This window comes from Oryx dammah, unplaced genomic scaffold (assembly GCF_014754425.2).
Source record: "Oryx dammah isolate SB20612 unplaced genomic scaffold, SCBI_Odam_1.1 HiC_scaffold_12, whole genome shotgun sequence".
Lineage (NCBI taxonomy): Eukaryota > Metazoa > Chordata > Mammalia > Artiodactyla > Bovidae > Oryx > Oryx dammah.
Genome location: NW_024070196.1, coordinates 71,351,171 through 71,373,880, shown reverse-complemented (window position 1 = coordinate 71,373,880; position 22,710 = coordinate 71,351,171). Strand labels below are relative to the sequence as shown.

Here is a 22,710-nt window from a genome sequence, read left to right as displayed (position 1 = left end):
GGGGTTCCCGGAAGCGCCCCGGAGTCAGGCCGCCGCCGCCTCCTCCCGGTGGGCACGGGGACGGGGACGGGAACGGCGGCGCGTTTCCTCCGTAAGTGGGGTGTCCGAGACGCCGAAAAGCAGGATTAGCCCCAGGTTCTCTCTGGTTGTGCCGAAGCTGGGGCTCGCCTCTGACTCCCCTTGATTCTCCCTGGGCCGGGGGTGCCCGGTGCCTGTGGACAGAAAGCCCCGTTGACTCATTCGTCCTTTCCAGATCCTGCTCATCCCCTCAAAGAGATTCCGGAAGATACATTGCCTCAGGGTCTCCTGGAAGCCAGGTCCGAGGTGAGTGGCTGTCTTGTCTTTGAACATCTCGTTCTTTATGAGGAGGGTTGGCATCGTCCTTCCATCTTCCAGGCCGTTGGTCATCCAGGGCCCCCCGATCTGGGTGGCTGTGCTCCAGTCCTCAGGAGGCTCTGGGCCCGGGTGGTGGGGGGGACAGGTCCGGTGACGCCCGAGCGCGCCCTCCAGGCGAGTGTCGCTTCCAGCCTGGCACAGCCCAGCCGCGGCCCGTCGCTCGGGACTGCTGTGTGCCCAGCACTGTGCCAGGAGCGCTCGGTGGCGGTTTTAGTTCCACGCACACCTAGTGGGTGGCAGCTCCCGTGAGACCACTTGGCTCATGTCCACACACAGGCCCATGGGATGCTTGCTGCGGTTGATCCTTGCTCGGGGGCGTTTTCTGGGAGTAAGTTAGGTAGGAGGATGTGGAACAGCTGATGGGAGGGCTGGGTTTCGGCGCTGGGCGTCAGAGTGACGATAGAGCATGTGTCCCGATATGCTTTTTCTCTGTACCCAGTTCCTGACACAAGGCCTTCGTGGAATCACGGAGGCTTTGGGGGCTCTGAAGGTAGTTGGCCTTGGGGCCGCTTCTGCAGCTGCTGCTGCTAAGTCGCTTCAGTCGTGTCCGACTCTGTGTGACCCCATAGACGGCAGCCCACCAGGCTCCCCCATCCCTGGGATTCTCCAGGCAAGAACGCTGGAGTGGGTTGCCATTTCCTTCTCCAATGCATGAAAGTGAAAAGTGAAAGTGAAGTCACTGAGTCGTGTCCAACTCTCAGCGACCCCATGGACTGCAGCCTACCAGGCTCCTCCATCCATGGGATTTTCCAGGCAGGAGTACTGGAGTGGGGTGCCGTTGCCTTCTCCACTTCTGCAGCTGAGTGAAGCACAAATCACTCCTTTTACAGACTTTGGGTTTTTGCTCATCATTTTGTTCCGCCACCTACCCCGTCTATCCTTCCCAGTGTTCAGAAAGGTGCAGTTGATAGAGACAGTATGGGTGAAAGGCTTGGAGAGTTGAGAGTCCTTTGTCATTTTTAGGATTTGGTAATTCTGTTAACCTGTCACTTGAAAGGTAGAAATGACTGTAAAACACGTATGGTGAGACGGGCCCAGCTTCTGTAGTGTTAGAATGTTCTGTAAAACACTCAGGAGACATGACGAGCACGTGAGATAGGTGCATGGTCCTTAGTGGGTCACAGACCCAAAAATCCTGTCAGAGGCATTTGTAGATGTATTTCAGGTCGCGCTGTGTCAGTATTTAACTTCGTGGGTGTGACGATGGTACTGTGGTTGTGGAGAGAACATCCATGGTAAGTACAGGCTGAAGAATGTAGGCTGAGATATCCCAGTGTCTGCAGCTGATCTTGACGTGGAGGAAAAAGCAGGGTGTGTTTTGAGAGCGCCACCTCAGAGGTGCTCCCCTTCTTGTGCAGATGTTACTCCTGAAACACCAGCTTCCCAGGGCTGTGACTAGCTGGTCCTCTCTCTGAAGTGCTCTCCTCCCCCAGCAGTCTCGTACTGTGGCAAGGATTCTTCCCTGCTGGGACATCCCCGTGGTCTGTTCTGATTCCTCTGCGGGTTGCATTACCAAGTCTGCCTTTGATTCTACACCCTTTTGCTCCCTGCCCTGCAAAATGAAGACTACCGGACGTGGGCAGGTAGGTTGGGAGTGCCCCTAGAGAGGCCTCAACGTGGCTCAGATCCTGCTCTTGCCTGTCGACGCCCCTGCACTGAAGCCACGTGGCCGCTGAGAGCTCTGTTAGCAGCTTGGCGGCCTGAGGTCTTGTTTCTGCCGCTTTCGCCTCCTCCGCCGGCACCGTCTCGCTTCACTCCTGAGCGCCTTGGGCTCAGCGTGCGTCCTCACCCCACCTTGCCTCCCTGAAGTCCATCAGGCTTGTTGCTGTGCAGTCGCCGAGACACAGCTGACTCTGCAACCCCGTGGACCGCGGCATGCCAGCCTCTCCTGTGCCTCACTGTCTCCTGGAGTTTGCTTAGATTTATGTCCACTGAGCCGGTGATGCCATCCAACCGTCTCATCCTCTGTCGTCCCCTTCTCCTGCCTTCAATCTTTCCCAGCCTCAGGGTCTTTGCCAGTGAGTCAGTTCTTTGCATCAGGTGACCAAAGTAGTGGAGCTTCGGCTTTAGCATCAGTCCTTCCAACGAATATTCAGGGTTGGAGTCTTCTCCAGCACCACAGTTCAAAAGCATCAGTTCTTCTGTGCTCAGCCTTCTTAATGTTCAACTCTCACATCCATACATGACTACTGGAAAAACCATAACTTTGATTATGTGGACCTTCATCAGCAAAGTAACGTCTCTGCTTTTGAATACACTGTCTAGGCTGGTCATAGTTTTTCTTCCAAGGAGCAACTGTCTTTTAATTTCATGGCTGCAGTCACTGTCTGCAGTGATTTTGGAGCCCAGGAACATGAGTGTGTCACTGTTTCCATTTTTCCCCCATCTATTTGCCATGAAGTGATGGGACTAGATGCCGTGATGTTAGTTTTTTGAATCTTGAGTTTTAAACCAGCTTTTACACTCCTCTTTCAACTTCATCAAGAGGTTCTTTAGTTTCTCTTTGTTTTCTGCCAATAGAGTTATCTGCATATCTGAGATTGTTGCTATTTCTGCCGGCAGTCTGGATACCAGCTTGAGATTCATCTAGCCCAGCATTTTGCACGATGTGCTCTGCATGTAAGTTAAATAAGCAGGGTGAAAATATATACCCTTGATGCTCTCCTTTTCCAATTTTGAACCAGTCCATTGCTCCATGTAAGGTTCTAACTGTTGCTCCTTGACCTGCATACAGGTTTCTCAGCAGACAGGTGAGGTGGTCTGGTATTCCCATCTGTTTAAGATTTTCCCATAGTTTGCTATAATCCACAGTCACAGACATTAGTGTAGTTAATGAAGCAGGAGGAGATGTTTTTTGGAACTCTCTTGCTTTTTCTGTGACCCGGTGAAGTTGGAAATTTGATCCTCTGATTCCTCTGCCTTTTCTAAACTCAGCTTGTACATCTGGAGGTTCTCGGTTCACATACTGTTGAAGCCTGGCTTGAAGGATTTTGACCATTACCTTGCTAGCTTGTGAAATGAGTGCAGTTGTGCGGTAGTTTGAACATTCTTGGACATTGCCCTTCTTTAGGGTTGGAACGATGACTGGCCTTTTCCCGTCCTGTGGCCACTGCTCACTTCTCCGGAGAGGCTGGCATAGCGAGCACAGCAGTTCAGCAGCAGCAACTCTCAGGATCTGGAGTAGCTCGGCTGGAGCTGCGTCACCTCCTGAGTCTGCAGTGACGCTCCCCAAGGCCCCCCTGGCCCTGTGTACCGGGCCGTCTGGCGCCGGGTGAGTGCGCACGCCGCCGTGGCCGGCCGGCCGTGGAGCCCTGTCTGTGCAGTTCTGGGCAGCGTTGCCACCGCGTCACCTCTTCCGCCTCCCTCAGAGCCTTGCTGGTTCTGTCGTTTATTGTGCCTGTTTTTGCATGAAATCAGTTCAGTCGCTCAGTCCTGTCCCACTCTTTGCGACCCCATGGACGGCAGCACGCCCAGCCTCCCTGTCTGTCACCAACTCCCGGAGCTTACTCAAACTCTATTGAGTCGGCGATGCCATCCAGCCACCTCATCCTCTGTCATCCCTTTCTCCTCCCGTCTTCAATCTTTCCCAGCATCAGGGTCTTTTCCAAGGAGTTAGTTCTTCACATCAGGTGGCCAAAGTATTGGAGTTTCAGCTTCAGCATCAGTCCTTCCAGTGAATATTCAGGACTGATTTCCTTTAGGGTGAGCTGGTTAGAACATTCCCTCGGTATCTCTAATATTCTTAAAGAGATCTCTAGTCTTTCCAAAGTGTCGGAGCTTCAGTATCAGTCCCTAGAATGAATATTCAGGGTTGATTTCCTTTAGGAGTGACTGGTTGGATCTCCTTGCAGTCCATGGGGCTCTCGAGTCTTCTCCAACACCACGGTCGAAAGCACTGATTCTTTGGCGGGCAGCCTTCTTGGTCAGACTTCCTGAGGTATGATTATACACAGGAAGAGCTCTCCAGTTTTATGCGCGTAGGACTTGGTGAGTTTGGCACATGCGTGCAGTTGGGTGAGCACCACAGCCAGGACAGGACTTCTCCATCAGCCAGAAAGGCCCTTCATGCCCCTTTACGGTCCATCTTCTCCACCTGTCCCCTTGGCAACCAAAATAATTTTGCCTTTTGGAGAATGTCACGTGGAATTACGTATGCGATTTTTAAAGATACGTATTCATTTATTTGCACCAGGTCTTTGCTTGTGGCATGCAAACTCGTGGCACGTGGGATCTAGCTCCCGACCAGGGGTCGAGCCCGGGTCCCCCGCGCTGGGAGTGCGGAGTCCCAGCCGCTGGGCCACCAGGGACGCCCCTGTGCGTGTGGTTCCGCTTCTGATTCATGTCACTTGGCGTGATGCTCGTACATCTGTGTCCTGACGCGCATCAGCAGCTTGTTCCTTCTGACTGCTGAATGCGACCCCACTCTGCTCTAGGCCGCTGGGCTGCCCTGTCGAGATGCCACAGGTTCGGTGGCTCTGGCAGCAGAGGGGCCGTGTCCCCTGGTTCTGGAGGCCAGAAGCAGAGGCCAGGGTGTTGGTGGGCTCTTCTGAGCTGCTCTCCTTGGTCTGTGGACGGCGCTTCTCCTCACGCGTCCTTCCCTCTGTATGCATCTGTGTCCGGGTTTCATTTCCTTATCACGACGCTATTCTTACTCAGGGCCCATTCTAATAACCTCTTTAAAGACCCCATCTTCAGCTCGAGTAACATTCTAACATTGGAGCTTAGGGCTTCAACAAACTAATTTCCACGCATAACACCACTGTATACGTACCCCACCGTTTGTTTATCTGCTCTCCAGCTCAGGAACCCTAAGGGGTTGAGTCCAGGTTTGGGCTGTTAGCAGTAAGCCTACGGTGAACATCGGCGTCCAGGTCACAGGTGTGCTTTCTCTCGCGCATAAGGACCCGAGAGAAGGATGGCTGGGTCAAGCCGCGAGCCTGTGTTTACTTCTTGGTCTTTGCAAAGAGCCCTGAGATGGTCTCGTTGGCTGTTCTCTGTCGATTCTCCTTTCTCTGTTCACTGATTTCTGATTCTTATTTCCTTCACTTTCTTTCCTTCGCTATTTCTTTCTTTCACTTTCTTCAAGTTGAAACTTAAGTGTTGTTTTGAGACCTGTTCTCACATAGGGTTCACTGCCGTCAAGTTCTAAGTCCTGTTTAGGTTAATGCTGAACATTTTGATATATTTTATTTTCCTGTTTCAGTTCAAAGAAGTTTCTACAATTTTTTGGTGATTTCTTCTTCAGCTCCGTATTATTTCAGTTCAGTTCAGTCGCTCAGTCGTGTCCGACTCTTTGCGACCCCGTGAATCGCAGCACGCCAGGCCTCCCTGTCCATCAACATCTCCTGGAGTTCACTCAGACTCACGTCCGTCGAGTCTGTGATGCCATCCAGCCATCTCATCCTCGGTCGTCCCCTTCTCCTCCTGCCCCCAATCCCTCCCAGCATCACAGTCTTTTCCAGTGCGTCAACTCTTCGCATGAGGTGGCCAAAGGACTGGAGTTTCAGCTTTAGCATCATTCCTTCCAAAGAAATCCCAGGGCTGATCTCCTTCAGAATGGACTGGTTGGATCTCCTTGCAATCCAAGGGACTCTCAAGAGTCTTCTCCAACACCACAGTTCAAAAGCATCAATTCTTCAGTGCTCAGCCTTCTTCACAGTCCAACTCTCACATCCACACATGACCACTGGAAAAACCGTAGCCTTGACTAGATGGACTTTTGTTGGTAAAGTAATGTCTCTGCTTTTGAATATGCTATCTAGGTTAGTCATAACTTTTCTTCCAAGGAGTAAGAGTCTTTTAATTTCATGGCTGCAGTCACCATCTGCAGTGATTTTGGAGCCCCCAAAAATAAAGTCTGACACTGTTTCCACTGTTTCCCCCTCTATTTCCCATGAAGTGATGGGACCAGATGCCATGATCTTCGTTTTCTGAATGTTGAGCTTTAAGCCAACTTTTTCACTCTCCTCTTTCACTTTCATCAAGAGGCTTTTTAGTTCCTCTTCACTTTCTGCCATAAGGGTGGTGTCATCTGCATATCTGAGGTTATTGATATTTCTCCAGGCAATCTTGATTCTAGCTTGTGTTTCTTCCAGTCCAGCATAGAAGTTAAATAAGCAGGGTGACAATATACAGCCTTGACGTACTCCTTTTCCTATTTGGAACCAGTCTGTTGTTCCATGTCCAGTTCTAACTGTTGTTTCCTGACTTGCATACAGATTTATCAAGAGGCAGGTTAGGTGGTCTGGTATTCCCATCTCTTTCAGAATTTTCCACAGTTTATTGTGGTCCACACAGTCAATGGTTTTGGCATAGTCAATTAAGCAGAAATTGATGTTTTTCTGGAACTCTCTTGCTTTTTCGATGATCCAGCGGATGTTGGCAATTTGATCTCTGGTTCCTCTGCCTTTTCTAAAACCAGCTTGAACATCAGGGAGTTCATGGTTCACGTATTGCTGAAGCCTGGCTTGGAGAATTTTGAGCATTACTTTACTAGCATGTGAGATGAGTCAATTGTGCAGTAGTTTGAGCATTCTTTGGCATTGCCTTTCTTTGGAATTGGAATGAAAACTGACCTTTTCCAGTCCTGTGGCCACTGCTGAGTTTTCCAAATTTGCTGGCATATTGAATGCAGCACTTTCACAGCATCATCTTTCAGGATTTGAAACAGCTCTACTGGAATTCCATCACCTCCACTAGCTTTGTTCGTAGTGATGCTTTCTAAGGCCCACTTGACTTCACATTCCAGGATGTCTGGCTCTAGATTAGTGATCACACCATCGTGATTATCTGGGTCGTGAAGATCTTTTTGTACAGTTCTTCTGTGTATTCTTGCCACCTCTTCTTAATATCTTCTGCTTCTGTTAGGTCCAGACCATTTCTGTCCTTTATCGAGACCATCTTTGTATGAAATGTTCCCTTGATATCTCTAATTTTCTTGAAGAGATCTCTGGTCTTTCCCATTCTGTTCTTTTCCTCTATTTCTTTGCATTGATCACTGAAGAAGGCTTTCTTATCTCTTCTTGCTATTCTTTGGAACTCTGCATTCAGATGCTTATATCTTTCCTTTTCTCCTTTGCTTTTTGCTTCTCTTCTTTTCACAGCTATTTGTAAGGCCTCCCCAGACAGCCATTTTGCTTTTTTGCATTTCTTTTCCATGGGGATGGTCTTGATCCCTATCTCCTGTACAATGTCACGAACCTCAGTCCATAGTTCATCAGGCACTCTATCAGATCTAGGCCCTTAAATCTATTTTTCACTTCCACTGTATAATCATAAGGGATTTGATTGAGGTCATACCTGAATGGTCTAGCGGTTTTCCCTACTTTCTTCAATTTCAGTCTGAATTTGGTAATAAGGAGTTCATGATCTGAGCCACAGTCAGCTCCTGGTCCTGTTTTTGGTGACTGTATAGAGCTTCTCCGTCTTTGGATGCAAAGAATATAATCAATCTGATTTCGGTGTTGACCATCTGGTGATGTCCATGTGCAGAGTCTTCTCTTGTGTTGTTGGAAGAGGGTGTTTGCTATGACCAGTGCATTTTCTTGGCAAAACTCTGTTAGTCTTTGCCCTGCTTCATTCTGCATTCCAAGGCCAAATTTGCCTGTTACTCCGGGTGTTTCCTGACTTCCTACTTTTGCATTCCAGTCCCCTAGAATGAAAAGGACATCTTTTTTGGGTGTTAGTTCTAAAAGGTCTTGTAGGTCTTCATAAAACCATTCAACTTCAGTTTCTTCAGCATTACTGGTTGGGGCATAGACTTGGATAACTGTGATATTGAATGGTTTGCCTTGGAGATGGACAGAGATCATTCTGTCGTTTTTGAGATTGCATCCGAGTACTGCATTTCGGACTCTTTTGTTGACCATGATGGCTACTCCATTTCTTCTGAGGGATCCCTGCCCGCAGTAGTAGATACAATGGTCATCTGATTAAATTCACCCATCCCAGTCCATTTTAGTTCGCTGATTTCTAGAATGTTGACGTTCACCCTTGCCATCTCTTGTTTGAGAAGGGAATGGCAAGCCACTTTGGTATTCTTGCCTTGAGAACCCCATGAACAGTATGAAAAGGCAAAATGATAGGATACCAAAAGAGGAACTCCCCAGGTCAGTAGGTGCCCAATATGCTACTGGAGATCAGTGGAGAAATAACTCCGTATTATTTAGGAGTCTGCTAATGTAAATGGGGGGAGGATTTTCAGGTGTCTTCTATTGTTTCTAATTCTGCTGTAATCAGAGAAGGAACTGTGTGGTTTGATGTCTTTCAGATTCACCGAGGCTACTTTTATCACCCAGCCTGTGGTTTATCTTGGTAAACGTTCTGTGTGCACTTGAGAAGAACGTGCACCTGCTTTTGTTGGCTAGAGTGTTTTGTAAATGCCCAGTCAACCCTGAGTCGTGGTGTTATTCGGGTGTTCTGTGTTCTGACATCTTCTGCTTGAACAGTGTGTCGGTTACGGGAAGGCCGCCTTAAGGTCGCCTGTGTAACTGTGGGCTTGTCTGCTGCTCTTCTCTTCTTCTATCGTTGTTTTGTGGGCTGGGCGCTTGTCGCTGCGCAGACCTGTCTCTGGTGGTGGCGGGCGGGGGTTGCTCTCGAGCTGTGGACTGGGGGCCCTAGCGGAGAAGGCGCTGGCAGCCCACTCCAGTGCTCTTGCCTGGAGAATCCCAGGGGCGGGGGAGCCTGGTGGGCGGCCGTCTGTGGGGTCGCACAGGGTCGGACACGACGGAAGCGGCTCGGCGGCAGCAGCAGCAGGGCCCTGGGTGCGCAGGCTTCGGTGGCTGCGGCCCGCGAGCTCAGTTGCTCCGTGGCACGTGGGGTCTTCCTAGATCAAGGACTGAACGGTGTCTCCTGCCCTGGCAGCAGAGTCATTGCGGGCGCCGCCGGGGGCCTGTCTTCAGTCCTGTCGGGCTTTGTTCTGTGCGCCCTGAGGCTCTGTGGACAGGTGCAGCTTTGTTTGCGACTCTCGTGAGCTCTTCCCGAGGTGACCCTGTAGTGACGACCACTGCAGAATCACGTGATCAGGCTTCACCTCTGGTGTCCCTTGCTCTGAAATCTTTGCTGCTGACACAGCTGCCTCAGTTTCCACCCGCCGGCAGCGCGCACTGCCCCTGTCCCTCCCCCTTTCAGGCTGTCCTGGTCTGCGTGTGTGCCCTGCACCGTCCCGGCGCGGCTGGGCTCTGCTGCTCCGCTGCACTCTGGCAGCCCCCAGTCTCCCGGGCTGTCCTGGTCGCTCGCGTCCCTCGGTTGTTGCTGGGGTTGAGTGTGTAGCTGCCCTTCTGCTGTGTATTCTCTCCATCTTGTATCTGTTCGATTCTGTTTCGCCCTTAACACCTTCTTTTGAGGTAAGCAAGTACTGTTGTCCCTAATTCTGGTTTTTCTGGCTTTCCCTCCTAGTTACTTGGTTGGGTCTGGACGGAGTGGCCCTTCTGAAGCTTCTGTTGCAGCGCAGTCCCCGCACAGCGCTGCTGGTCGGCTGTAGAGCAGAGCGAGTCAGCCATGCGTGCTTACGCAGCCTCTCTCGTTGGGCTTCCTTCCCGTCCAGCTCGCCTCAGAGCACTGAGCGGAGCGCCCTGAGCTGCAGAGTAGGCTCTCCTTACTGAGGTGTACACATAGCAGCGTGTGCACGCCAGCCCCGGTCTCCCACTCCGTCCCCCCTCCCCCTTCGGCGTCTGTGTCCAGCCCCGGTCTCCCACTCCGTCCCCCCTCCCCCTTCGGCGTCTGTGTGCGTGCTGGATTGAACTGCTGTGCTCTCGGATGCGGTGAAATTCCTTCGTGTGCAGTTGGATCTTTCTGAGACTTAGGTTTCGGTGTGAGCCCGGAGAACCCGTTCATCTCCGGCTAATCTTGCCCAGAACACCGGGGTTCCGGACCAGAGTCACGCGGAGAGTCAGTCACTGGGCCTTGCAGGGTGCTCGGAGCTGGAATGACCGAAGGGGGCACCGCAGACCAGGGGCCAGCGTTGGGGGAGGGTAGGAGCAGGTTAGGGCAGGGACGTGGCCCAGGGAGAGCAGGCGCCCTGGCGGGAAGAAGTGGGGGGCAAGCAAGAAGGACACGGAGGGGTCCCGTCCGCCCTCAGGGCGCAGTGCGGCGCCTGTCTGGGGCTGGGGCCGTTTCTGTCTACTGCGCAGCCTTTCGGCCACACTCAGGATGGCTCCCGAGGTCTCCAATGCTGAGCTACTCCGTCACCAGGGATCACGGGTGGTGAGAGAGAAAGAACACGTGTGTCTTTCCAGGAGTCTGTGACTTTCAAGGACGTGGCCGTGGACTTCACCCAGGAGGAGTGGGGCCGACTGGACTCCCCCCAGCGGGCCCTGTACCGGGATGTGATGCTGGAAAACTACCAGAACCTTCTCTCCCTGGGTAAGATGGTGCCCAAGGTGAGGAAGCCAGGTCTGGCGTCTCTCCTCGGGCCTGGGCCTGGCAGGACGCGGCCTCCTGTGTCTGCCCTGGGCCCTTGTGTTGCCATCGGCATCTTTGCCTGCAGGTGGGGCCTGGAGGAGAGGGAGGGGTGGACAGGCCCTGCGACCCCAGCCTGCCCTGGAGGGGGCCTCAGTCTCTCTGGGGTCCTCAGACCCGCAGGTCAGCGTGGGTTCCTCGTCTGAGCCCCCTTCCTCAGCGCTGGCACACACAGTGCCCAGAGCCACGCTGCTTCCTCCCCGCGCAGGGCCTCCGGTCTGCAAGCCAGACGTCATCTCCCACCTGGAGCGAGGCGAGGAGCCGTGGCGGGCTCCCAGAGACGGGCCTGCGGCGCCCGGGCCAGGTGAGCGGTGCGCGGAGGCGGAGCCCCTCCCCGCTGCCCCTGCGGTCGGCTGCTGCTCCCTCTGCGCCTGCTCAGCCCCTCCTGCGGCCCTTCCCCGAGCACACATTGAGCACCGACTGTGTGCCAGCGCCCGTGCTGGGGGCACAGTGACCAGGACGGACACAGCCGGTTGCCTTTAGCTGGAAGGAGAGAGACAGGAGCGTCTGCACATGGAGTGTTCCCGCGTGGGCTGTCAGTGTGGACTCAGAGCCCCCAAGGACGACTCCACCCCCTGCCCGGCTCCTTTCGGAGCGGCCGGCTTCTGCGAGGCTCCGCCCGCCCCGCCCCGCCCCACGTCCATGCACTCCGCCTGCCCTGCTGCCCCGCCCTGCCCCTGCCCCTGCCCTGCCGCCCCGCCCCTGCACGGCTTCCCTCCGCTCACCTGCGCTCTTGGCACGCCCCGCCCTGAGCCCTGGCGCTGCCCCTCTGCATGCTCTCAGGGTGGCCTCTCCCTTCCTTCCAGAACCAGGCCGGGAGCCCGGGCCTGAGGCGGAGGAGACGCTTGTTTACAAGGAAGAGCCGCCCTGGGAGCCGATCGCAGACGGGCTGGCGAGGACCGGTGTGCACAACCCCGGGTTCGGCAACGGGTGTACCTGGGGGGCCCCGGCGACTGCTCTGACCCGAGGCGAAGCCTGCTGCGCTAGTGGTGGGTCCGCCGAGGAGCGCCGGCGGGGCAACTGTGAGTCCAAGGAGGCACTTGGCTTGCAGAGCACCCTGCCGGCCCAGCCCCGCCTTCCCTCAGAAGGAGCCTCCCCGGAAGGCCAGCCGGGGAGAGTGCGGTCCACCGGGGCCGGGAGCCGGCGCCGGAGCCAGGGTGCGGGGAGCGGCCCGTTCGCGTGCGGCGAGTGTGGCAAGGCCTTCCAGCGGAGCGCGGCGTTGGCGCTGCACCGGCGCTGGCATGCGCGGGAGAAGGCCTACAAGTGCGGCGAGTGCGGCAAGGCCTTCAGCTGGAGCACAAACCTCCTGGAGCACCGGCGCGTGCACACCGGCGAGAAGCCCTTCCTGTGCGGCCAGTGCGGCAAGGCCTTCAGCTGCCGCTCGTCCCTCAACGTGCACCGGCGCGTGCACACGGGCGAGCGGCCCTACCGCTGCGGCGAGTGCGGCAAGGCCTTCAGCTGCAGCTCGCTGCTGGCCATGCACCTGCGTGTGCACACGGGCGAGCGGCCCTACCGCTGCGGCGAGTGCGGCCGGGCCTTCAACCAGCGGACGCACCTCACGCGCCACCAGCGCGTGCACACGGGCGAGAAGCCCTTCCGCTGCGCTGCGTGCGGCCGGGCCTTCGCCTGCCACTCGTCGCTGACGGCGCACGAGAAGCTGCACAGCGGCGACAAGCCCTTCCGCTGCGGCGACTGCCCGAAGACCTTCAGCAGCCGCTCGCGCCTGACGCTGCACCGCCGCGCGCACACGGGCGAGAAGCCCTACCAGTGCGGCCAGTGCGGCAAGGCCTTCAGCTGCCACGCCTACCTGGCGGTGCACCAGCGCGTGCACAGCGGCGAGAGGCCCTTCCGCTGCGACGAGTGCGGCAAGGCCTTCAGCTCCCACTCGTACCTGGTCGTGCACCAGCGCGTGCACACGGGCGAGAAGCCCTTCGACTGCAGCCGCTGCTGGAAGGCCTTCAGTTGCCACTCGTCGCTTATCGTGCACCAGCGCGTGCACACGGGCGAGAAGCCCTACCGGTGCGGCCGGTGCGGCCGGGCCTTCAGCCAGAACCACTGTCTCATCAAACATCAGAAGACCCACTCGGCGGAGAAGGCCTTCGAGTGCCCCGAGTGCGGCGAGGTGTTCGGCTGGAGCGGGCCCCTGGCCGAGCACCGCAGGCTCCACGGCGGCGAGAAGCCCTTCGCCGTCCAGTTGGACCAGCGCTTGCTGAGCCCCTACTACATGCCAGGCAGCCTGCTGGGCGCGGGAACCTCGGGCGGGGGCGGCGGGGGCCCGGTCGATGCCCTGGACGTGGCCAAGCTCCTGGGTGTGGCCCCGCCCTCGGGCAGCCGGAGTTTCTCCCTGGGGAGCAACCCCGGAAATTAACTTGTGTGTGGGACACACCCACCTGAAACACGCCTAGAGGTCGTGGGCTGCTGAAGAGGGAGCTGGTGGGAGAGCGCCGAGGGCATCCTGTCCTCCCCCTGATGTTCAGAAGGCGGGGAGGGGGCGCTCTTCTCAGGTGAGGGGGGGGCCCGCCCCTGTCCTCAAGTCCTTGGACAGCCGCCTCCTCGATTTCCATCCCGAGTTTCTTCTGTAAACTCTTTTAACATAGTAATTAAAGGGGAGAGCAAACAGGAAAATTACAGACAGTATTACTTCTAAGTGAACACTCTGTTCCAGGAGGGGAGAGTAGGCTCAGATGGTGGGCCTTTGGGAAGAAGCGAGTTCCCCGGACTCGCCACACTCACGCATTAGTGGCCGTGCAGCCCAGTGCCCCGTCTGGCCACCCCGTCCATGGCGGAAGCAGGCTTTCTACCCCAGCTGGTGAGGCCACCTGCAGGGCTGCCTCGGACCCCACGGCACTCGGCCCCTGAGAGGAGGCGCACCTGGTGGCCCCAGAGAGGGGGAGAGGTGGCGTCCCTCTGGGACTCGGCCATCCCGCTCAGTTTAGAGCAGAGACCAGCTGCCGGCTCACATCTGTACAGAGCGCTGGAGTCTATCTCACACTTTTTATTAAAGTCTGTATGGAGGCTGAATAACCGCGTCTCAGAAAACAGAGAATTAAGGGAAGCGGCACCCGTAATTCTCAATAAAGCCCCATTTGGCGCCTTGGTGCGCCGCCTCCTGCTTTCTGATGGCGCGTCTTCACGTTCCTGCCACACGGTGTGCGCGGCCTGTCATTTTGGCCCCCAGCGTCCTCACCACATGGCCGGCCTCTCCAGCAGAACCTGCTGTCTTTGGAGCTGAGGTTCTGGGTAGGGCGGGCTGTTCTGTTAGCTGCTCTTCCGTTGGATGAGAGTTATTTTCAAGCTGTCACTATTATAAACCATCCTTCATACACCACCTTTTTGCGTTCTTTTTCAACACGGTCCTGCAGTAGGTTGCTAGAAGTGACAGTCTGAGATAAAGGAAATGAACCACGTGCTGCGTCATTCCAGTGTGGTTTTGGTTGTGTGAGAACAAAGTGATGAGGAGAGCCGGCGGCACTGGTCAGGCACCACCCGGTCCCGGAGGCTCCGGCTGGTCTTGCCAGGCTGGCTTCTGGGCCCTCGGTGCTGACCCACTGCTCCTCCAGCGTCCCTGAGGCTGGCTGCAAGCCCTTCCCTGCGGCAAACAGGGAAGCTCTGACAACTTCATTGGCAAAAAACAGGTAGAATCTAGCTTTGATTGTTAACCATACTTCTAAGTTTAAAAGAAATTCACATACAAATTAGCATATACACACACTGCTACTGCCTGCCCGGCGGGGCTGCTAGCACACTCAGCCGATGGCAGCACCTTACTGCTTCGAGCAACACCTTTTCATAATGTTCAGTTGCTCAGTTGTTTGTGACCCCATGGACTGCAGCACGCCAGGCTTCCCTGTCCTTTACCAACTTCTGGAGCTTGCTCAAACTCAGGTCCATTGAGTCAGTGATGCCATCCAACCATCTCATCCTCTGTCATCCCCTTCTCCCACCTTCAATCTTTCCCATCATCGAGGTCTTTTCCAGTGAGTGAGTCCTTTGCATCAGGTGGCCAAAGTATTGGAGCTTCAGCTTCAGTCCTTCCAATGAATATTTAGTACTGATTTAAGATTGATTGGTGATCTCCTTGCAGTCCAAGGGACTCAAGAGTCTTCTCCAATACCACAGCTTGAAAACATCAATTCTTTGGCATTCAGCCGCCTTTAAGGTCCAACTCTCACATCCATACATGACTACTGGAAAAACCATTCCTTTGACTATGTGGGCCTTTGCCGGCAAAGTAACATCTCTATTTTTTAATATACTGTTGATGTTTGTCAGCTTTTCTTTTAAGAAGCAAGTGTCTTAATTTCATGGCTGCAGTCACCGTCTGCAGTGATTTTAGAGCCCAAGAGAATAAAGTCAGCCACTATTTCCCCATCTCTTTCCCATAAAGTGATGGTACTGGCTGCCATGATCTTAGTTTTCTAAATGTTGAGCTTTAGGCCAAATTTTTCACTCTCACTTTCATCAAGAGGCTTTTTAGCTCCTCTTTCTGCCATAAGGGTGGTGTGATCTGCATATCTGAGGTTATTGATATTTCTCCCGGTGACCTTGATTCCAGCTTTTGTTCATTGAGCCTGGCATTTCGCATGATGTACTCTGCATAGAATTTAAATAAGCAGGGTGATGGTACACAGCCTTGACGTACTCCTTTCCCAGTTGGAACCAGTCTGTTCTTTCATGTCTGGTTCTAACTGTCGCTTCTTGACATTTCTCAGGAGGCAGGTAAGGTAGTCTGGTATTCCCATCTCTTTAAAAATTTTGATATGGAACATGTTATTACTGTTCTTCAAGAAAACCGTTGGAAATACCCTTTGGCCCCTCCTTCCATTGATGTCTCAATGCTCTTATTTACATACAAACTTTGTGTTCTCATCATACACATAATACGTGCATATTGAAGAAACTGGGGGATGGAAACCAGCTGTACGAGAATTAAAACAGTCCTCAGTTCACAGTCATGGCCTGGAGATGCATTTACTCTTGTTTTTTCTCTCTGCATGTATACACTTTAAGTGTAAAGGGCTTTATTATAGGCAAAATTGTTTAAGTCAATAAATTTTTAAGAAATTATACATGTTCTAACTCATTTAACTGCCAATCACCTTAGCTTCCTCAGTGTTTGAGTCATAATCTTCAGAATAGCGTTTCCACAGAGAGTTTCAGCTCAGTCCACAGCTGCAAGAGTCAGTCCACGATTCTTCTAGCTGGACCTCTTTGGTCCCCAGGGGAATAAGGACACACTTGAAACATTCCCCACCTGTAATCACTGGGATCCAGCGTCCTCGAGCAGCTTACCGTAGGGCCGTATTCAGGGCCAGCGGAGACGGCTCTGCCTGGCTCTGAGTCTCAGACATCCTCCAAGCGCGTCTCCGGGCTCCTCCGGTGGCTCAGTGAGAATCCGCCTACCAATGCCGAAAACAGGGCTTTGACCCCTGGGTCAGAAGAGCCTGTGGCGAAGGGAGTGGCTGTCCACTCCAGTGTCTGTGCCTGGGAAGTCCCGTGGGCAGAGGAGCCTGGTGGGCTGCAGTCCATGGGCTTGAAAGAGTCTGACGGGACCTGGCAACTGAGCAACAAAGCTGCGTTAAGTGCAAACCGTGGTCCTAAGCTGTCACAGTCGAGAGCCGCGAGTGTAGAAGCCGCTAATACGTGAGCTCAAAAGCAGTTTGGGGACGCCCCCAGCGGTCCAGCGTTGACACTGCACACTTCCACTGCCAAGGGCACAGACCAGCCCCCTGGTCAGGGAACTAAGATCCCACAGGTCACAAGTGCAGCCAAAAGAGAAGCTTGTTAGGTTTTCACAGTTTATCAGTGACTCTGCTATCTCCTCCCCCCAGACCTAACACAGCCTCTGATTAAGCGGGACCACGTGGTTACTCCGTGAGGCGACCACAGCCATGTCAGTCTAAGATAAAGCTCCATCAGGACACAGCTCAGCGAGACACGTTCTCTCTCTCTCTGGCCGTGCCACGCAGCACGTGGGTGTCACTTCCTCAATCAGGCATCGAGCCCTTGCCTTGGCATGGAAGCGCAGTCTTAACCCCTGGCTCACCAGGGAGCTTCCCCAGGAGGTTGGATGCTGCAGCAAAGCTGAGGCAGCCAAGGAAATAAAGTATTAGAAATAGAATTATTTGTTCCTCCGTTTCGACAGTTTAGTTTTCTCTCTTGTCCACTATTCCATTTTCAGATGTACACAAATACATGCAGTATGTGAACATGTAGCACACACACACACACACGCAGCGGAAATGTCCACATCAATATGCACACAGGTGGACACACACAACACATACAGGGCCTCCCTGTATGCGTGCTTTTTTAAAAATTATTTTATTTTATTTTTTGGCCATGCAGCATGTGAGATCTTAGTTCCCTGACCAGGTATTGAACCTGTGCCTGCAGCATTGGGAGCGTGGAGTCTTCCACTGGACCAGCAGGGAAGTCCCTCCTGTATGTATTCTTAACCAGGCCGAACTGAGCAAACCCCTCTGCAGCCCCAGAAACGGCTGCGGGTTTGTTTCCTTGTGGAGAGGCAGCTGGACTGTGAATAGGTTTCCAGTCACCGCATCGTCTTTGTGTTTCTGGGATAAACCCCGCTCGGCAGTGGAGCACTAATGCTTAGGGTGTGTGGACTGGGGCTGCCACCAGCCAGGCTGCCCAGCAGGGAGCCCCAGACGTCACTCTGGCTTTGCGGGGAAACAGCTGCTGAGACGGGGCCTTGGTCCAGAGTGGGAGGGGCCTGAGCTCAGCCTCGCCTGCAGGGCCAGCCTCCTGTTCCCTCAAAAACAGAACAAGAACGAAGAATGAAGCAGGGTGGGGGCTGGGACGGAGCCCATGAGGACCCCCTAATATTTGCATCGGATTTCTAGGTGATGAGTCCCGTTCTGAATTATTAAAATGACAGACACGTTACTTCTGTAATTGGCACAAAAAGCGATTTCCACCTTGAATGGTGAACTGCAGGGGCCATAGGTTTTCCCACGGCGCTGCTCTCCTTCCTTCGTATCCAGAGCCGGGAGTGACGGAGAGTGGGTGGGGAGGCCAGGAGCCAGGCCACCTCCACGCGCTCCTTGAGAGCAGGAAGGTGACAGGTGGGCAGTGGGCCTGTCCTGGGAATGCAGGGCCCCTCCCTGAGGCTGAGATGAGCCACGGCATCTGGGTGCTAGTCAGGGTCAGAGCAAGGCGGTGAGAGAGCTGCGCTCAGGCTGGGAGTGGGCAGTTGGGGCCAGGGTGCCGTGTCGCGAGGCGGCCGTGGCCGACAGGTGTGCCCCCTTGCTCCAGCGCTGCGGGCGGAAAGTGGCCTGCCCTCCCCCAGTGGCTGCTTTGGGGCGGGATGGCCACTAGGAGCCAGCTGGCAGGGTCCAAGCGCTCTACACTGTGCTGAGCATTCCTGGCGTTGGGCGGCAGGGGTGGGCCAGTCAACCTTTGTTTATGAAAACGTGCCTCCAGACAGATTTGGGCCCTGGGCTGCCGCTGGCCAATTCCTCCTGCAGATCATAGAGAAGGAAAGGTATGGCGGGTGAATAGGATGGGGACCAGGCCCATGGCTCTCAGCAGACACGGAGGCCCTAGGTGACCAAGAATTACTGGGAAACACCTACGACCTGGTTTCCTCAGCCCAAAGCACCAAAGCCTCCCACCAAGGAAAGCCCCCAGGTCAGAATGTCCCTGGCTGCCCCCACCTGGTGTGGGCACATTGCGACCTGGGCTTCCCCAGTGCTCAGAGCTTGGAAGGAAAGAGGTCACCGGATTCTTCTAGGGTCTGGCTCCCTCTCCCCTGAGATTGCCCACTATCAAGACGGGTGCTCTGATTGGAAGAAAATAAAGCTTTGCTCCTTAGTTCTGCCCTAAGACCCTGCAGAGCTGCCTGGGCCATGCAAGTTGTTACTATGGCCCCAAATTCATTCAAACAGGGACTTGAAGGCAGAGATCCGTCACACCAGATGTGAAGAGAAGGGATGATGATTCCCCCCTTTTCTCCAGTGAACAGTCCACTGCGGCCTAGTTTTCAACCGAGAAGGGATGAATGCCATCTTGTGGTGAACTGCTGTGACCTGAACCAGCATCAGGTAAGGCCTGTCCCAACAGCCACAGCGGCCCCAGCAGGCAGTGGTCCACTGGCCAGAATTCTGTTGTTACTGTTGCACTAATATATTCCACAGAGGCCTCATTCCTGCAGCCACCAGCCTCCACTCACAGTCACATTTGTTTCAGACAGTAATTATGATAAAATACAAAAAGCTGTGACATCACTTTGCCGACAAAGCTCTGTATAGTCAAAGCTATGGTTTTCCTAGGAGTCATGTACGGATGTGAGAGTTGGACCACAAACGCTGACCGCTGAAGAATTGATGCTTTGGAACTGTGGTGTTGGAGAAGACTCTTGAGTCCCTTAGACTGCAAGATCAGTCAATCCTAAAGAAAAATCAACCCTGAATATTCACTGGAAGGACTAATGCTGAAACTGGAGATCCAGTATTTTGGCCATCTGATGCAAAGAGCCAACTCATTGGAAAAGACTCTGATGATGGGAAAGATTGAGGGCAGGAGGAGAAGGGGACGAAAGGGGATGAAATGGTTGGATGGCATCACTGACTCGATGGACATGAGTTTGAGCAAGTTCTGGGAGTTAGTGATGGACAGGGAGGCCTAGCGTGCTGCAGTCCTTGGGATCGCAAAGAGTCAGACACAACTGAGCGACTCAAACAGCAACAGATAACACCAATTTTACTGGGTTTTTTCTTTTTCCTTCTTCTATTTTTTTCTGCGTGGCTCGCAGGATCTTAGTTCCCTCACCAGGGATCAGGGTGGAATCTGCCTCCCCTGCATTGCCAGGCAGATTCTTAACCACGGGACCAACAGGGTTTTTTTAAGCTACAAAAATTCCACAGTTGGTTGCAAGGGGCAGCGCACTCCCTGCCTATGCCGGCGATACCTGGAGGGCAGAGTGGGTGGACGCCCGGGGCACGCGGCGGGCTGCCGCCTCCGCCTGTGCGGGTGGACACGGTCCCCGTGAGATCTCCGGGGATTTAACCAAACCCGCGACTGTGCAGGCCCCGCCCCCGCCCCCGCCCGCCCCGGGCCCCGCCCCCGCCCGCCTCGGGCCCCGCCCCGCCCCGGGCCCCGCCCCGGGTGCTGCCGAGGCCCCCCGCTAGGTGGCGCCACCGCCTCGCGGGCGCGCGTCCCGGCGCGGACCCCGCACTCGCGCGCGCGCCCACGGATCCGCGGGCAGCAGGGCGCCTCCTCCGAGACCCCCTACCCGGCCCCTGCCCCCAGCACCCCGCCCCCGGGAAGGCGCGTCAGACGAGGAGACGCCGCGCCCTCCCCCGGGAGGGGCGCGAGGGACACGCGAGCGAACGCGCGGGCAGGGGCGCAGCGAGCGCCGGGGGCCCGGAGCCGGCCTAGCTCGGCGAGCTTCCGGGAAAGGCGCGACTGTGGGGGCAGAAAATGAGCGGCGGTCTCAGGGAGGCTGAAGAGCCGGAGGAGGCAGGGGTTTAGGGCCGGGAAACTGCTCCGGACCGTGTCACAGCGGTGGACACGAGTCATCGCGCATTTGCCCGTAGCGTGTACATCCGTGGCCCCCGGGGAACCATGGGCTCTGCGGGACCCTGGCCCGTCACCGCAGGCCCACCAATTGCAACAAACGTCCCGCTTGGAGGGAAGATTTTGATAGTCAGGGTCAAGGGGGAGGAGGTATATGGGAACGCTCTGTCCCTTCTACTTAATTTTGCTGTGGACCTAAAACTGCTCTAAAAAAAATAAAAACTATTTTTTTAGAAAAGTAACTCAAGGTGAGGAGGAAAAAAACTCTGAAAAATGGGTCAAGGGAATATGAAGTGGGTTCTGGCTTAATGAAAACTGTAGGATGAAGGCCAAGCTTTGTCTTTCTGTTAAACCAGGTTCTACAAAGTAGCTTTGACCCAGCAGGGCACTGTTGCCCACTGCACCCCCAAAGTCATTACCCAACCAGTCACGTGGTTCCAAGGCGCCCAGACCACCAGCTGCCTCAGGCCCAGTATTCAGCCCAACGTCACAGCTCACCCCCTGAGGCCCTGACCTCCTGACTTTCTTTTTTTTGATGTGGTAAAAGACACATGGCATTAACTTTACCACCTTAACCCTTTTTAAGTGCATAGCTCGGAAATATTAAGTACACTGACATGGTTGTGTAGCCGTCACCACCAGCCATCCTGATAACCCTTTTCATCTTGTAAAACTGAAACTCTGTCCCCACTAAACACTAACTGCCCACCCCCCTCCCCCAGCCCTTGGCCCCCACTTTCTGTCCCTCTGCGAATCTATTGTAAACACCTCACGAAAGCGGAAGTATATAGTATGTGCTCTTCTGTGATGAGCTGATTTCATTTTCATTTAGCGTGATGCCTTCAGAGCTCACCCTTGTATTCTGTCAGAGTTTCTTCCCTTTTTAAGGACGAGTAATATCCCATTGCATGCATGGACCTCCCTTTGCTAACCATTGACCTGTCTGTCGACGGACACGTGGGTCATTTCAGCATCTTCGCTAATGTGAAACTAACTAACCTCTTGCCTGACCCGGGTGACTCAGCCCTGTAGCTGGACTCATCCGCCGATGTCCTCACTCACCACGACTGTCCCTATGAGGACCCAGGGTGCCTGCCCCACTGGACCCATCAGTGTCTCTTCCACCCAGCCTCCCTCTCACGCGCTCATGCGCCCTCCCTCTTGTCCTCTGAGGGGGCCTCAACCTCTGCAGACACCCTCGCCTGTCTCTCAGACCTCTGCTCTCCTAACCCCACCCCCCAGCTTCACTGCCCTCTGGGGGGACCCTGCATTCCGTGAGCCTCCCCAAAGGGACCGATCGCTGGGTGTGTCAGGGGCGCCCCTGCCCTTGTCATAGCCTCTCTGTGGCCTTAAGGAAACCTTGGCATCCACATGGCTTTTTCCGTCTGTGGCCACCTCAAACATCTTCCCAGCAGCTACTAGCTCAATCTATTTAAGCTCAAAACAGATACACAGGCAAACAGACAAAATGGTCAGACTAGGAAACCAAAAGAAGCAGACGCCGGAAATCGAGTCCTCCCGAAAGGCCAAGCTTCCTGTGCTCGCAGCAGATGAGGCCCTGGCTCACAGGCCCTGGGGGCTCCGGGGGCTCGCGGCAGCTCCCGGGTGCTACCCGGAGGAGTGGCCGGGGCCCAAAGACAAGCGTCAGGCCTGCAGGACCCCGCAGGGAGGCGCACCAGACAGTCAGTGGGTAGTTCCCTTCCCGCGATGGCGGCAGGAAGAACACTGGCTAACGGAGAGGCAGCAGCTGGGGTTTTCTAGAGCCGGACGCTCAAGGGAGTCACAGGAGCGGACGAGGGGGTCTGGCACGCGCCAGGATCCTCTCAGGATCGGGCTCTGGCTCGCGGTGGGGTGCAACCTCCGACACAGATAAACTCAGCAGCATTGTCCCGTGACCGCCTCCTGGCGTGTAGTGGCCTGAGCGCTCTGGGCACTCCTGTGAGCCTGCGGGGTGCGCGCGTGTGTGTGCATGACGTGCGTGTGCGTGTGTTGAAGGGTCTGTGTCTCTCCCAACACCTGTTGAGCTGGGGCTGTGGTGTGCCGCACGCCCGTGCCGTCTCCGTGTCCTGCACCTGGTGGCTTCGCTCGGTCTCTGTGCTGGTCTGGCTGTAGGTGCAGGTGTGTTTCAGTGCCTGTGTGCGCGTGTGCACACGTGTGTGCACGTGTGTGTACGCGTGTGCACACATGTTCGCTCGGTCTCTGTGCTGGTCTGGCTCTAGGTGCAGGTGTGTTTCAGTGCCTGTGTCTGTGCGCGTGTGTGCACGTGTGTGCACGCGTGTTTGCTCGGTCTCTCTGCTGGTCTGGCTGTAGGTGCAGGTG

General features: G+C 55.0%; 1 protein-coding gene across 1 annotated transcript in view; it reads left to right on the top strand.

Annotated features, from left to right (window-relative positions):
- ZNF74 (zinc finger protein 74) overlaps nucleotides 1-13,967 on the top strand; it is a 24,248-nt gene extending 10,281 nt beyond the window's left edge. Inside the window, exons 2-5 of the mRNA XM_040251314.1 lie at nucleotides 174-324; nucleotides 10,632-10,758; nucleotides 11,063-11,158; nucleotides 11,661-13,967. Coding sequence (XP_040107248.1) covers nucleotides 174-324; nucleotides 10,632-10,758; nucleotides 11,063-11,158; nucleotides 11,661-13,222 — 1,936 coding nt within the window. The 3' untranslated portion in view covers nucleotides 13,223-13,967. The remainder of the gene's footprint in view (nucleotides 1-173; nucleotides 325-10,631; nucleotides 10,759-11,062; nucleotides 11,159-11,660) is intronic.
- The last annotated feature ends 8,743 nt before the right edge of the window (nucleotides 13,968-22,710 follow it).